Below are 15,457 nucleotides of genomic sequence, written 5' to 3' on the forward strand. Positions count from 1 at the left end.
GTTCAGACGGACTGGACAACAGACATCCTTTTCCTATCATTTTATTGGTCAATCAGCTGTGCTCTGTTATAGGAGAAATAAGCCATGGTGGAAGGGGAGCTTGTGCTTGTTAAGATTTTTGTCCCTGCTCTTCAGAGCTCAGCAGTGCCTGGCCTTTGGGGACATCTCCTGCCCCCAAAGAGCAGGCACTCTGCTGTTCACCACCAGAGGTCAGCCTTTACAGAGAATAGATCTGGGCTTTGGCTAATCTTTAAAGTGGGAGAACCGGGGATACCAAGTACGAAACAGAAGATTTTGTTTTACAGTTGGCTTCACTGTGGAGACGATGAACAGCATTTTGCACTTCATTTCGTATAATGTATTGTAATTCTGTAATAATAAAAAATAGTGCATTAAATTGGTACATGGTCTGTTCTTCTGGTCATTCCTTTCATTTACCAACTCAATTAGGAGTCCTATGATGTATAAAACAGGAGGTATTTACTAGATCTGGCTAATGGGATACTGCCTATACATGTGTGGTGTAGACATGTTAGATTCTTGTGCTCTGTAATATCTGGCCTCCTGTGCCACGGGAATTCACATGGAGTTCTGACCCCAAGAAAAGCCCAGATAAATTCAGTCCACTGGTTTATTTTTACAGGAAAACGCACATTCATCAACATAACAGTGTTGATGAATATAAACTGACTACAAACTGCTGCACTATTTCAGTCAAGGCCATGTGCCCCAGCAGGATGTAATATCAGGAAACGTCCCTGCTACTAGCACTGCTTCTGCTAGATGCATTAACTAATATGAAATGTGAGCATATTTACAACAAAACAGTGATGTTAGCTGACCAGGAACTACAAGACAGACTAATCATCTTACAAGCTAAGATTATCTACAGCCAAAACACTGAATACAAAAAGATCAGATGGATTAGTCATAAAATGCTTTCCGTTGAGAAGCAATCAAGTTATTCCCAGCCACCTATGCTCAAGAATCAAGAACATCCAACATGGCCACCAAAGGCTGGGATACATCACCAGAAATCCTGTCTAAACAACACAGTACGTGTTAGAGATTATCTTTCACACTTCCTTCCTAGTTTCTTCAAAGTTTTTGAATGAACTTATGGAATAAAGAAACTAGTCTCTGTCTGGTCTCCAGTCGGTCTGGATCTACGTCTGGAGTCCTCCAGCTCTGGTAGAACCCTGTCTGTAGGATGACCTCCTTGTCTGCCTGCATCTCAGCCTGACCCCCCTCTAGACCCACTCTCTCTCTCTCCAGAGCTGCTCGGTCTCTGTCTAGAAATGCCCTGTCTCTGTCCAGAATTTCTCTATCTCTGTCCAGAGCCGCTCTATCTCGATCTAGCGCCGCCCTATCTCTATCTAGAGCCGCCCTGTCTCTTTCTAGAGCCGCCCTGTCTCTATCTATGGCCGCTCTGTCTCTATCTATGCCTGCTCTCTCCCGTTCAACAGACACCACCTCTCTCTTCAGAAGCTGTCTCTCTCTCTCCAGTGCCAGCCCTTCTCTATCAATCTCATCCTGCTCTCTCTCCAGTGCCTGTCTCTCTGTCTCCAGCTCTGCTATCTGTCGGTCTAGCTCAGCGGTCTCCATGGTGATGTTTTTGTCCGTGCTGATGGAGGTCGGAGCCACCTCATTGACCTTGTTATACTTTCCTTCTGATGCCGCAGTAAAGTCAGACAGTAAGGTGGCATACAGTGTGGAAGTGGGACCACTGTCCATCACGCTTTCACTGGCTGGCAAAGCCTGCACACACTCTGTGGCGTTAGGGATAGGGATAGGGTCTCCCCCATCTGTTTCAGCTTCCTCAAGTATCCAAACTCCCACAGGGGACTGAATGTCCCTGGGTGTCCCTGTGTCTCCAGGTACCGCATCTGCTTCAGGTAGCCCGGTGTCATCAACACTCATCTCAGAAGCCGACTCCTTCATCACCCCAACACCAAGCCTGGGCAAGTCTGGTTGCCCGTCTTCACGATCTTCGAACAGAGAGGGGTCGAGGATGTGGGCAGTCCCGGCTAGACGGCCGCTCATAGCCTCGTCCATCAGCTGGAACCAGCGCCATGACTGGGGTTTGGTCTTGTTCAGCTTGCCTTCCGGAGGGTTCTTCAGCAACTGCACAGAAAAGGACACCCAGAAATGAAAAGTCAGTCGTTATCTACTCACTCCAATGTCAAAACTCCTTTGAACTTACATACATCAGCAGCACCAAAATGCATTGGTTAAAAGGAGTGCTTATTTGACTGCAAACAATATTCGATGTAGACATCTCAGTCAGTTTAGAGTTTGGTCAATTGATGACCTACACCTGTAGGAGCCAGACTTCAGCCACACTGACCTTATGCTTTTCTTTCAAGTTCTCCCACTTCTTCTTTAACTGGCGTGCCGTCAGCTTCCCTTGGAGCCCCATCTCCTTAGCTATGGCTCTGAGTGTAAACAGAGTCCATTATTAGGTATTGGTGTAATATAATATGGACGCTGATATGCTGGTAATCATACAGGGCAGGTGTGCAAAAATGCCTTACTCTCTTGCATGATGACAGTGTCACACCAGATACTTTATTGATGCTCAGCTGAGAAGGAGAGAGTGTGAGCACAAGTGTGAACACCGTCTAGTGACACACCAGTTCTGAGGGTTGCTCACCGGCCTGCCTTATTTAAAGGAGATATCCTTCTAGAGTTCAACAGCTCTGTGTAACGTGTCAATCTGCCTGGCCTTGCCTCCCTGTGTCTGTGACCCATGACCTTGGTAGCATGGAGACAGTACGTCTTACCAGTTCAGCTGCTTACAGTGTCAGTGCAAAAGTGGAGAGCAGCTCAAAGGAAACTAAATGTGACCCACAGCTACAGAGCCTAACCCTGACTGCTAAAGGCAGTACCTATGAATCACATCTGTGAGGGAAAATTCATTCACACCACTTACTCACAATCATAAAGTTTCAAGTGTCTGGTTTCTCTTTTGAAGTCAGAGAATGCTGGCCCCTCTACATAAGGAACTGAACAAGCAGCTCTCAAGTAAACTAGTGGGAAGCAAATCTCTCATGTGAAGTACGCTGGAAACCTTTCCCAGAATTACACTTCAACATTTAGACATCAGAAATCAATAAATTCTAAACTAAAAATGAGCTTGAATCCAAACATTGGATTGGGGGCATAAAACACTAAAACACACTTTTTTATTGAATCTGAAGTTCTGTTTGGTGTTGGGATGGATGCTTAACTGAAGAGTGGCTCCTAACAATTCAGAGGAGGTATTAAGTCAAGTTCTGCCAGGAATCCACGTTGGCCTGAGAGCAAGGGAGCATCAAGGCAACCGATTTGTGAATGGGGACTGGTTTATGAGGGAAGAGGCCGGACTGACCTCCAGGCTCTCATGGCAGAGTGCCTCCTTCCAGTGAAGATGGCCTCATTGGTAGCACGAAGCTCTATCATCCGCCGGATCTCTCTGTCTGTCACTTGAAAAACAAAGTTTGATCATCAGCCTGGCTATCTGTGTCACCATGGAAACAGCTTTTCAGTGATATCTCTGTCACTACAGAAACAATTTCATCATTCTTATATCTATCAATACAGCAACAGTCTGACATCTGCATCTGTCACTTGAAAGAGATTATCAGTCTGACATATAAATATGAATCACGTAACAAACGTGACCTTGCCAAATGTACGTTATCACACAGCCTGGTCTACATGTGTTGGCTTATTATTGTCGATGACATTTTAAACTGCAAAAATCACAAAGTTACTTCTGTAGTAAACGTCCATTTTCCCAGGTGTTCCAGCCCCTGGATGTTGCCACTCCAGCTCCAGTCCCGCGTATGAAAACCGGAAGCACTGGTCTTCTTCTTCTTCTTCCTCTTCAATGTTGTTGTTTAGCAGCGGTTGGCAAACAATGACAGGGTGCTTTATCGCCACCTATTGATTTAAAGCGTGAACTGAGGACAGTCATGCGTCGAAGGTAAAAAAAAAAAAAAAAAAAAAAAAAGAATAAACCCTTTTGAGCTTAAATAGCCTACTACTTCAGTATATAATTCATACAATTTCATACATTCATACAATTCCAGATATTTTTTTCTCCCAGAGTGTTTTCTCAGTGTCTTTACATGTTTTAATGTCTCTTCATTTTATTTACGTTTAATCTGCTATTTGGAGGACTATTTACTTATTTATTTATTGGCTATTTATTTATTTATTTATTTATTCACTTTATTTATTTGTTTGTTTGGGAGGGGGGTATTGTTTTACTGTATTACTGTGTGACGTACTTTGTGTATTGTGTAACTTTCAGCAGACCCAACACCACTAACAGCCAGAGTACAATCAGTAAATATGCTTTTCTTCAGGATTTAATGATGGTGTACATGTTTATGATCTAGAGCAGTGTTCCCCAACCCAGTCCTCAAGGACCGCCTGTCCTGCAGATTTTTGTTTCAGCTCTGCTCCTTCACACCTGATCCATTTAAGGGCTTCATGCTGATTGGTTGAAGCAGATCTACCTGAACAAGGCGTGCAGGAAGATGCGTGGGCCTTATATGGGTCAAGTGTGCAAGAGCAGAGCTGAAACCAAAACCTAAAGGACAGGTGGTCCTAGAGGACTGGGTTGAGGAACACTGAGCTAGAGGACATGAAATGGTCCGACCTTTGTCTCCCTCTAGTGGCAGAATGCGGGCCCTGCAGCCTGAAGCCGCTCAGCATCTTCCACTGTGGCGGATGGAGAGCCATCAAGCTGCCACTCCTGGCTACAGTAACGGAACTGACATCATTTCTCCTTCATAACCAAAGCTTTTCATTCCCGGAAAGACCACTGAGCGCAATATTAAAACGAACAAAATAACAGAATTCATAACACGTTACAATTTTCAGGAGTGAAGAACTGGGTGGAAAACAGTTTTTTCCTCTTCTTCTTATTTATTTCCAGATTATCATATACATAAGCAATTTGAGACACAACTGAAAAAAGTAACACACACACACACACACACACACACACACACACACACACACACACACACACACACACACACACACACACACACACACACACACCACGTTCGCATGTCAATGATTTATTTTGAAGGTTGTGACCGGATTTTGATTTTATTCTATTTAACTTGACCTTGGACCTGCGGCGGAGTCTGTATTTGACAACCTGATGGAGAACCATTGTTTGTTTGTTTGTTGTGTTGATTTTTCCTCTGAAGTGAAAAATATCTAGCATCACATAAATATATTGTTTAGGCCTCGTGCCAGCGTCGCTGAGCTGCTGTCTCCGGGAAGGGTAACGTGACCGAGCTTCATCCCATCATCTACATCACCTACAGGATGATGTAGACTGATTTTCATCACGATGTGGAAAATAAAAAAAATATGTATATTCATATATATAAATAAATAGTGAAGTGTAATATTATATTTTGCGTCATGATGACCAACCCTGTGGGACTCAGATCAGCCTGATAGCTTGGACAGCTACATAAAAATATGAAAATACAGAGCGGGCAGGCTGCTGTTTACTGGTAGCGCCTGACTGTCCGATATTTGTCATACTCAATATTGAAAACATAACGACTAAATTGTTGTTTATGGTAATCTTATGTACTTATAATTATCTTTAAATATTCCAATATTTTTGTATTTATGTTACTCGTTTGTTGTATCGAACACTGTGAAAATATTCCTACAGGGAGGAACCTGAGTTTTGTTTTGTGTTGTAAAAGTGCTGAACTGTTGATAAAGGATCCCTACTTTTTGTTTGTTTGTTTGTATAGTCATTGTGTGTGTGTGTGTGTGTGTGTGTGTGTGTGTGTGTGTGTATCAGGATAATGATTAACAACATCATTATCAGCTTTGTATTAAACACCAGCTCCGGCTGACTGTGAGCCAAATTCCCTGTGTCTTGGCCTCCTGCCTCTAAGCTGATAAAACAAGTTTGTCTCTTCAGCCTTGCAGGTCCAGGCGTCCAGCAGGATGCTGGCCAGGAAGGGCCTCCTGCCAGACGGCTTCCTGCTGACTCGGCTGGCAGAGGACCAGAACCAGCCAAACCGCTGCCGCTCCAGATCCCAGAGGGCTCGCTTCATCACCAAGACCGGATCCTGCAATGTGGCTCACAAGAACATCAGGGAGCAGGTACAACAACAACATCATCATCTCCATCTTCCTCCTCTTCTTCCTTTGTTTTGAATTTGCCTTTATTTTCACTGTGAGAACACACACCAGGAGAGAGGCTGTCATTTGAAGCTTTAGTTTCCCAATGTTTAAACCATGAAACCGTGACCCTCTGGGTTCAGACCTTGGTAGAGGCGAAGCTAACCTATCAAATTAGATTCATTAAATTATGTACTTGTACTTTTTGAGTATTTTTTAAAGTTAGTAATTTTACTTTTACTTAAGAACTTTTTGGAACCTTTCACAACAAAAATTCATTCAGCAAAGATGAGAAAAGGAACCTGGCTCTACTTTTTCAGATTTCCAAATTGCCAATAAAAGGGGCACTATATAGAAGCTAACTGCATGGAAAAGATCACACCCGACCCAGTTACTGTTCTGAAAAAGTGACTCAATAACTTTTACTCCCAGTACATTTTAAATGCGCTACTTTTTACTTTTACTTAAGTAGATTTTTACAGCAGTACTTCTACTGAAGTGTCATGTGTCATCCCTCTACCTCTCCCTCCATTCATTATACTGATACAGGTAAACATGCCCAAAGACCAGAAAGCGGAGTTTTACATTTAGAGAAAGAAATGCAAACAGTATTTTCAACCTTCACAGTAATCATTAACCAGACATTAATTACAGTTACAGTTTGCTCAATATCCATTCCTATCTAAACTGCCTGCTGATAAAACCCTGCAGGGATCACTGCACTGTTTGAGACAGTGTAATGCAGCTGGCACTGTGCACCGACGTGGGTATCACCACACATACTGACCATTAAATGTTTTCTGTCGTCAAACATCCAGTCTTCTGTCTACTGCCTAAACACTGGACGCTTTCTCCACTACATGTGATGTCCTATACTGTGTGCCTCCTATCCATAGATTTCTGAATTGTTCCATTGTAACTGGAGCATAAACCTTCAGGGTTTGCTGCAACTGGCTCCAGGTGTCCGAAGAATAAAATGTAAAGCAGCCTTTCCCAGTTAGCTGCAATATTAGATATAAGTTTAATGTTCTTTGCAAAAAATGTAATAATTTAAAGTTATGTTTTTTCTTAGGGTCACTATGGCTCACATGTGTTCAATATGCACATACAAACAGTTCATTCTGACCAAGTTTATGGTTGTTTCTGTTAAGTAGAATTTGTTTTATTTGCTGTTCAGCTGTTGCATCAGTGTGTCCATATTTTTCTCTGTCATGGCAGGGTCGATTCCTGCAGGATGTTTTCACCACCATGGTGGATCTGAAATGGCAGCACTCCCTCCTCATCTTCACCTCGGCCTTCCTCTGCTCCTGGATGCTGTTCGCCATGGCGTGGTGGCTCCTGGCCTTCGCCCATGGGGATCTGGAGCCTCGAGACCCCAACGGTGACCCAGGCCCCGTCCCCTGTGTTACTGCCATCCATTCCTTCACCTCAGCCTTCCTCTTTTCCATTGAAGTTCAGGTAAAGACTGTTATTGATTAAGGCCAGGTTCACAATCTATGGCCAGGCCTTGCAACTGAGGTCTGGTTTCATCAGTACTACAGTGAAAAGGTGAAAGCAGTAAAGGTTGTTTTTGAACTGTGAATGTTGTCACCACGTCTGCTCCAGGTGACCATAGGCTTTGGTGGGAGGATGGTGACTGAAGAATGTCCTCTGGCCATCACTGTATTGATCATCCAGAACATTCTGGGTCTGATCATCAACGCTGTGATGCTCGGCTGTGTGTTCATGAAGACGGCTCAGGCCAACCGCCGGGCAGAGACGCTCATCTTCTCCAGAAACGCTGTCATTGCTCCGCGAAACGGCCGGCCAACCTTCATGTTCAGAGTTGGAGACCTGAGGAAAAGCATGATCATCTCTGCCACTGTTCAGCTGCAGGTGAAGTCCAGCTTTACCTTCCACAAACACTTCAGCTCTTCTTAAACTGAAAACCCTTGTACTCTGAAAAACACTTGCACTTAAATACCATAAACTCTAAAAACCCTTTAGCTCCACCTTAAAGAAATACGTCAGCATTTTGGGCAAAATACCTTTTTTTCCAACTTTCCCCAGACTGAGACAAGATGTTCAACACCATCTGTACGTCCAGTGGTTATTTTCCTATGGGTAGCATTTCATGTTTGTGTTTATTTTTTCACTTTGACGGAGCAAAGCTAATGACTCCTATAGACTTAAAGTCTTTATGGTAAGTTAAAGGAAATGCTACCCATAGGAACCAAACCACTGAACGTACAGAGATGAAAATGGATGAAACATCTTATCTCAGTTGGAACAAGGGTATTTTGCTCAAAACATTGTACTGTTTTGTTTAACTAGAACCTTGTAACCACATCTTACCTAAAAAAATCAATGAAATATACATGAATTAAAAAGTCTTTTTTTTAGAAAGCAAATAAACTTCGGTCAGAGCTGAACTGCTGAAAAAAAAAAAAAAACAAGGACACACTAAAATAAAGCTTTTTCAAGTCTCTTGTTTTTCAGCTTAAAAAATGTGCTATCTGGCCATACATTCCTAATCTGCTGTCAGAGCTGTTAGACAGTCCGAAGCTGTGACCTGTCAGGTTGGTAACACTGAGGCCCTTCCTCCAGGTGATCCGGCGGACAGTAACGGCAGAGGGCGAGGTGATCCCGGTGTGCCAGCTGGACATCCAGGTAGAGAATCCTCTGAGGAGCAACGGCATCTTCCTGGTTTCTCCTTTGATCATCAGTCACACCATCGAGAGAGGAAGTCCTCTGTATGAGCTCTCCGCTCAGTCGCTGGCCACAGACGACCTGGAGATCATTGTCATCCTGGAAGGTCAGAAACCTTACAGGCCTGGATCTACAAACATGAATCAGCTTACATGTATCATTACGGTGATAGGAATTTTTTCAGGCATGCTTTTCCTAGCTTTTAGTGAGTTACTAAACCCCAATCCCAAATGAAGCCTGACCTCTAATGGTGGAAAGTAGGCTGCCTGGTCTTTGGTGGCAGGTGAAGTCACCACCTGTTGTATTCTGTGGGTGGTGACATCACCTGTCCCCAAAGACAAAGCACCATACTTTCCACCATTAGAGGTCAGGCTTCACCGATTTGGCTTTAGATTTAGTTACTCTTTAAATAGTGTCTTTAAAGACATAGAGGACTTTTTTCAGAACTGAAGTGGTGGAGTTTAGGTACTCCTTTCTTGTTCTTAAATAGCACATTTTAAGATGTGCTTTATGTAGTTTGAAGAGTTTACATTGACGCTTAATAGCCAGCCTCTGTTTCAGATAGATCACATCTATTCAGGTCAAATATCAATAAGGTAACATGCACAAACAGTGAGACAAAGGTGCAAAGAACAGATGGTTTTATGTTTTATATTTTAAGGTATAAATGCCCTTTGTGCTGTGTTAGTGGATCAGAAAACAAGAATTTTGCACCTACTGTTTAATTTGTGGCAGGACGAGCAACAGGTTGACCTGTCTGTTTGACTGGCAGGTGTGGTGGAAACCACAGGGATCAGCATGCAGGCTCGGACCTCCTACACCCCTGAGGAGATCCTCTGGGGGAGGCGCTTCGTCTCCATCATGACAGAGGAGGACGGCCGCTACTCTGTGGATTATTCTAAGTTTGGAAACACAGTTCCCGTCCGTATGCCGTCACTCAGTGCCAAAGAGCTGGACCAGACCAGGGGCGTCCAGGAGGGTGCGAGCGAGGTCCAGCTGCAGGGCTGGGGATTGGTGAGAGCTGGCAGAGGAGGGTTCCGTCGAGGAGGCAGGGCCTGTGATAGCTCCACCTCTCAGCCCTGGTACGCTCACTCCGAGAAAGAGGCAGAGTTAAACGGGCAGAAGAAAAAGGTGCAGCTGGAGGTGATTGGACGGCAGATTGACGAGGACGGGCTCGATCAGATGAGTGACTGAGAACCAGGAAATGTTTAGAATGTCAGCTAGAACATTTGTGCTATTATTAATCCGACCAGAGTTCTAGGCAAGACCCACATGGTTAGGGTTAGGATTATTCAAGAAAAACTTTATTGTCCATTACACTGTGATAGAAAACTATGGTTGGGTAAAGGCTTATATGAAAGCTGTTTAAGCAAATGGGTAACAGATCAACACATTCTCTGACCAGTTACAGCACTTGTGGGCATATCTTACCCAGATCTCCAGTGGGATTCATGATAATGCAGAACCTTTTAGTGTAGACTCCTCTTGTTGTCGTCATGTTGCTTTACCTGGTGTAGCTTCTCCTGGTGATGTACATCATATTCTAGTCAGATAAAGCACATTGTTTATATCCGGCTCAGGTCATGGCACCTCAGTTCTTAATAGTTTTACTGTGTAATGTCTCCACTTTGTATGGTTTTACATGGATGTATCTGTCTCTTTGTCCAAAAGGTGTTATTTATGAAACTATGATGCCATTATGTTTAATAAATTATGGTTTTGTATTTGCTATCACCCTGAGTTCTGCTGGGGCAGCAGCTGAGGCTTTAAAAGTACCAGTAATAGTCTGTTAAAACAGTGTAGCTGTCAGAGCACAAAGACCATTCAGATTAATTCCTTATGAAAGTGACAACAACTCATACACTCACAGCTAGGGCTGCTTCTACTTTTATTCTTCACAACTTTAAAGTTAAATCACTTTCAGTGATATTTAACTCCCAGTCGGTATGTGCGGTGTTGTGTAGCAATAGTTTTGGTTAGTTATTTGATAATGAATCGGATGAGACCACAGAAGATTTCCCGTAACCACAGGTCCAGTGTTTAATACAGTATTCATCACAATATTTAATACAGTGTTCATTCCAAAAAACAATCACTGAGGAGGCAAATGAAAGGAAGCTTAATGAGGAGAATGTATTAATAATATTGCCTTGTCTTACAACTGAGTCTGTATAGAGCACTACAGCACATTCCAATGTATTATATATCAGAGATAAAACAGACTTATCCTTATCTGGATCACTGCTGAAGTCTCCATTTTACAGGCTTGATTTGAAATCACAATGAAATGGGACTTTGAGAGTACCTTGCTTCCATAGTTTGATATAATTCCTGCTAGAATTAAAAGTACACTATGGGGTCACCCTTACAGGTAGCATAGTGCTGACTACAAACTTTTGCCCAAATCTCGAATTCTGGGTCCAACACATTTTCTCTATGGGGAAAATATATGGGGTTTTCACATAGTCATCCCTGCCAGTCTGTGATTTATGCTGGTGTTTAAAACATGGACATTTTTGTCTGCACATTGTCTGAAAGAACTTCTTGGTTAGCTTGCTACTATCTTTGGCTGATCTATAATCTTTGTTGAAGGATCACAGCAAAAGTATTGAAAGGAACAGAATCACTGTAACTGTGGTCATGTGCGGCACATGGTGGTGCACAACTTAACCATTAACAATTTGTTTTTTCAACCTGTTGAGATTGTAAAAAAAAAAATTACAAAAAAAAAAAAAAAATTAAATACAAATAAATGTCCAAATGTCTTAATGGAATTAGGGAAGCCCCATTAACTTCGCTCACAGAGGAATGATTTTTTTTTTTTTTTTGATCCAGAGGTCTTGAAAATGCGAACAAATTAGAAAAAATGACAGCATGCAACCTATATTTGGATAATTGCTTTTTTTTTTTTTTTTTTAAAAAAAGACATTTTGATCATTTATTGTTGCATGGGTCTTATTAGCCACCACATTTCATTGTGACTTTAAAACCTGACCTGAGAAGACTTCACACACGTGACCATACCAAACACCAACACACTTGTGTTAATACATTAATTAATTTTTCTAAACAAAATCAGTAATTATCCTAAAAAAACGAAACTAGCTCACAGTTAGTTTGCTGCCATTCATTCACACTGAACACCACCAAACACTCAGCAGGGATCCCACAACAGCCAGTAGAGGTGTTGCCGTGGTAACAGCATTGCCTGAGTTGCACAGGTTGCTGCTGCAGCACCGGTAGGTGAAGCCGGAGATGGCTGGAAACATCTGGGTGAGCCGGGAGTTATCGCAGTCTGTGTACCTGATGCACTGGCGGATGGTCTTCCCACCTGGAGAGGAGCAGAGGCACACAGCACTGCTTGGTCTGACCTTCTCAAAGAGGTGAGGAAATATTGTTTGCAGTGTAGTATGGCAAACTGTCAACAACACAATTCCAGACAAATAATACCACACCTCTTTCACTCAGAGATATACAGGAGTCTTCATACGTGCACTCCTGGACGTTTTGGCAGCGTCCGGTGTAATCTGAGCACTTGTAGCAGCGAAGCCCAGAGCCTGCACAGGAAGAAGGAAGTTTTCTAACAACCTGCAGTTTTTGGCACTGTAAACGGCAAGGCAAGTGCTGACCCCACTATCAGGCAGTGTAGTAGCTGAGTTCAAGCCCAGGCCAAGATCAGAGCTTATCAAGTCAAAGCCAACTAACCCAAATCACAGACCACAAAAATGTCCAGAATGTCCACAACAGTCCAGACCATGACTAGTTGTGTTGGTCTGCTGGCATAGTGAAGATTTTTTTTTTGCTATTATGTCAAAATAAACATGAAGGCATTTTGGTATATGGATGTGATAGAGATGGCTTCATGACAGAGGGCAATCCCAGAGCAGAGTCAAACACTTTACAGCTGCTATCTTTGCCAAACTGTTACATCAACCACAAGGGGAAATGACCTAAGGTGCCTTATAACCTGCATACATAAACACTGGTGTAAATACACTTGACCGGATTTGAAATAAAGCTCCAGAGCTTTATGTGACCAAGTCAAGGCAAAGTAAAAATGCCATCACTTCTGAGAGAGGACAAGGACCTGTGCTCTCAAGACTATTATCATGTGACAAAAGGTAGATGCTTGACAAAATGCATTTACTACATCTTTACAGCCTATAGTAACAGCAAACAGGAAATTTTCAAATATTAATAGGCTGGATTCTAACACTTCAAGACTTAAATCTAGTCTGTCAGTTTCACACAGTTGTGAATGTAACCAGGAACTCTGCTCAACTTTTTATTAATCCATTATCACTGCACTGGACATCTGAAACAAAACATTTACTCCAGTCGTTCACCACACGCTGACTTCTTGTGCTCTAAACCTAAGCTGGCCTGATGGAAGTTCATGTGCAACATCATTTATCGGTCATCTTTCACACTGAAGCCTTCCTGCCTTCCTCTCTGAAAGCGACTGCAGCACCAGTGGCTCTCCATGCAGAGTAAATCCACCGATCTGTCCCGGTGCAACTCACCCAAATCAAGCATCCCGAAACACACCAGCAAGCACAGTCCAAGGGAGCGCTTCATGTCCGTCACCTTGAGAACGAGGACTGTCTTAATTGAAACTAAGCAGGTAGTAGAGGAGCAACACACTCTGGCCAGCTGGGCTTGGTGTCCGGTCTTGTCCACACTGACCCGAGGCAGACAGCAGTGGACTGAGCTCAGAGTAGCTCTTTGTCCCAAAAGCCACAAAGACCCGCTGTCCAGCCAAACACCTCCTCCTCCTCCTTCCTTCCAACAATCACTTGGCCACTGCCTCACCACGGATTTCATTATGGCTATCGTAAACTGTTTCTGCATAGTTCTTTTCAGCTATTTAAAGGTCATTCATATAGTGATTCAGTTGGCATCGCTTTTATGCGCATTGTACCTCTAAACATATAGCAAAGCACACCCTAACATTCCCCTAAAAGAAATCCTAATATATTTCATCATATATGCCATGTTCACCATGTCTTTGAGCTTGGTTGAGTCAAAGTGTGCACATAGAAACTAAAGGGCAATGACAGGAACATCTGAAACAAGTGAAAACAGGAACGCCAGATGTGAAAAGCCATATTAACATATTGGCACTGGATGAACAAGATCAAGTTGACTAAATTTAAAGTTTACAGCTATGTCATCTTCCATCGCTCTTTCCCCCCTAATGGTGACCTTCCTCATGCGTCAGTACATGCCTTTGATGCCACGAGGCTCCAGCAACAACAGCAACATTGCAAATGCCAATCCAACGCCAGTCTCTCCCACAGAATTTGGAAGAGGGACCAGTCTGTCGCTTTGGAGCTTCATACGCTGATGTTAAGGCTACTTCACCTCCAAACTAATAAGCACCAAAAACGGAGCAGGGAGTCTCCAAGTGCTGCAAGTATGATTCAACAAAACATTTTTTCAGGGTGGGAGATTGGAGCATGGATGGGTTTGTATTGTCATCAGTCCCAGGGTGTGACAGACGGCCCAGTCAGCTGCTGCAGACAGAGGACTGACTGTATCTGCATCCAGCTGCAGTCTGATTCTGGATGGAGGTCTTGTCCAAACATCAGTTAAGAACAGTTTTTTTTCCATTTAAACAACTTAACTGGTACCGGCGTAACAATGGAGAATTTGCTTGTTAAATATAGGACCAGAGGCCTATTGACAGACATTGACACCATCGTTTTTTTCTGTCCCCTTTCCCCCAGTTTCCCATCAAGAGGCCTTGTGCCTCTTGCCAGGCTGTCACTGTAAGAATGTGTTCTTGATTGACTCGCCTCTTTAAATAAAGCATTTAATTGAATAGAGCTAGAAAAAAGATGGAGCTCTGAGCTCCCCCCTTGACTCGGCCAGCCTCCTGCAGTGAGTTATGGGTTACAAATGAGCCCAGTTGTGATGTGCTCGCTGGAGTTGGAGTGGAGAAAAATGGATGGATTTTTGAAAAGGAACCAGGACCTCTAAGTCCAATTTTCCACAGTATCTCCATGAAGCATCTTTGATCATGTATGTACAGAATAGGGGGAAAATTTTCATTTTCACTTTAAAACTCAGTCTTGATAGAGCAAGTGATGTCAGCCTCCCAGGCAGCTGCAGCCTCTGGTTAACAAGAAGTGACCAGATGCCTCCAGACAAAGATGATTTTATTCTGCCTTGTTAACAGTGTGCAGGCTCTGACAAAGAGGTCACAGTTCACACCATCAGCCAGGGTCTATTCACTCTCTGACAGATAGCGATAGCTGTCAAAGGACAGCAAAGACAAGAACAGCTAGAAGATCATTCATCTTTTGAAAAACAGTTTTGGGCCCCATTACATGAATGTTTTGAGAGCTTTACACGGTATGAAATCTCTTACTGTCCTTATCTGTGTTTGCAAGGTGACCCCTCCACAAAATTCCCTCCATTTTGTGCACGCTGGGTCTCACGGCCCTGAAGCTTGGCAGAATGTGTTCTGTGCTGGAAACCTTTTCACACTCTTGTCTCTTAGAGAGCGGCACATATTTCTTGCCAAAACTGTTGCATGTGAGAGGCTTTCTTTCGTTTAGATGCATAAATTGGATAAATTCCTCTGTCAAATGGCAGCTGGGATCCAAATCAA

The 15,457-nt window shown here is 43.1% G+C and overlaps 3 protein-coding genes across 4 annotated transcripts; 1 reads left to right on the forward strand and 2 right to left on the reverse strand.

Moving 5' to 3' along the window:
• Positions 1 to 617: 617 nt before the first annotated feature.
• Positions 618 to 3,871, reverse strand: LOC115360519 (uncharacterized). Its single transcript, XM_030053486.1, has 4 exons — positions 3,756 to 3,871; positions 3,371 to 3,464; positions 2,348 to 2,435; positions 618 to 2,124 (listed from the first exon to the last, which is right to left on the reverse strand). The coding sequence occupies exons 1-4, from the start codon at positions 3,772 to 3,774 to the stop codon at positions 1,099 to 1,101; spliced, it is 1,227 nt and encodes a 408-aa protein (XP_029909346.1). The 5' UTR covers positions 3,775 to 3,871; the 3' UTR covers positions 618 to 1,098.
• A 1,302-nt stretch (positions 3,872 to 5,173) lies between these two features.
• Positions 5,174 to 10,520, forward strand: kcnj11l (potassium inwardly rectifying channel subfamily J member 11, like). 2 transcript variants are annotated; one of them, XM_030053483.1, is made up of 6 exons: positions 5,174 to 5,287; positions 5,951 to 6,135; positions 7,372 to 7,611; positions 7,759 to 8,028; positions 8,740 to 8,947; positions 9,614 to 10,520. In XM_030053483.1, exons 2-6 carry the CDS (start codon positions 5,977 to 5,979, stop codon positions 10,033 to 10,035), a joined length of 1,299 nt encoding a protein of 432 aa, XP_029909343.1. In that variant the 5' UTR covers positions 5,174 to 5,287; positions 5,951 to 5,976; the 3' UTR covers positions 10,036 to 10,520. The 2 variants fall into 2 exon arrangements, with proteins under 2 accessions (XP_029909343.1, XP_029909344.1); XM_030053484.1 differs by lacking the exon at positions 5,174 to 5,287 and having other exon boundaries at positions 5,919 to 6,135.
• Positions 10,521 to 11,704: 1,184 nt separating this feature from the next.
• On the reverse strand, positions 11,705 to 13,568 carry cd59b (CD59 molecule (CD59 blood group) b). Its single transcript, XM_030053504.1, has 3 exons — positions 13,365 to 13,568; positions 12,297 to 12,398; positions 11,705 to 12,172 (listed from the first exon to the last, which is right to left on the reverse strand). The coding sequence occupies exons 1-3, from the start codon at positions 13,417 to 13,419 to the stop codon at positions 11,973 to 11,975; spliced, it is 357 nt and encodes a 118-aa protein (XP_029909364.1). The 5' UTR covers positions 13,420 to 13,568; the 3' UTR covers positions 11,705 to 11,972.
• Positions 13,569 to 15,457: the final 1,889 nt, after the last annotated feature.

Source organism: Myripristis murdjan, chromosome 6 (assembly GCF_902150065.1).
Source record: "Myripristis murdjan chromosome 6, fMyrMur1.1, whole genome shotgun sequence".
Classification (NCBI taxonomy): domain Eukaryota; kingdom Metazoa; phylum Chordata; class Actinopteri; order Holocentriformes; family Holocentridae; genus Myripristis; species Myripristis murdjan.

What these genes read in the sequence shown, in the direction of transcription:
- kcnj11l (XM_030053483.1), top strand. Translation starts at nt 5,977, where the DNA reads ATGCTGGCCAGGAAGGGCCTCCTGCCAGACGGCTTCCTGCTGACTCGG. An exon ending in TCTTTTCCATTGAAGTTCAG is followed by an intron (nt 7,612 to 7,758) that starts GTAAAGACTGTT and finishes CGTCTGCTCCAG; the next exon opens with GTGACCATAGGCTTTGGTGG. An exon ending in GATCATTGTCATCCTGGAAG is followed by an intron (nt 8,948 to 9,613) that starts GTCAGAAACCTT and finishes TTTGACTGGCAG; the next exon opens with GTGTGGTGGAAACCACAGGG.
- cd59b (XM_030053504.1), bottom strand. Translation starts at nt 13,419, where the DNA reads ATGAAGCGCTCCCTTGGACTGTGCTTGCTGGTGTGTTTCGGGATGCTT. An exon ending in TTTCGGGATGCTTGATTTGG is followed by an intron (nt 12,399 to 13,364) that starts GTGAGTTGCACC and finishes CTTCCTGTGCAG; the next exon opens with GCTCTGGGCTTCGCTGCTAC. An exon ending in TATATCTCTGAGTGAAAGAG is followed by an intron (nt 12,173 to 12,296) that starts GTGTGGTATTAT and finishes GCTCCTCTCCAG; the next exon opens with GTGGGAAGACCATCCGCCAG.
- LOC115360519 (XM_030053486.1), bottom strand. An exon ending in TCTGCCATGAGAGCCTGGAG is followed by an intron (nt 2,436 to 3,370) that starts GTCAGTCCGGCC and finishes GTTTACACTCAG; the next exon opens with AGCCATAGCTAAGGAGATGG. An exon ending in ACTTGAAAGAAAAGCATAAG is followed by an intron (nt 2,125 to 2,347) that starts GTCAGTGTGGCT and finishes TTTTCTGTGCAG; the next exon opens with TTGCTGAAGAACCCTCCGGA.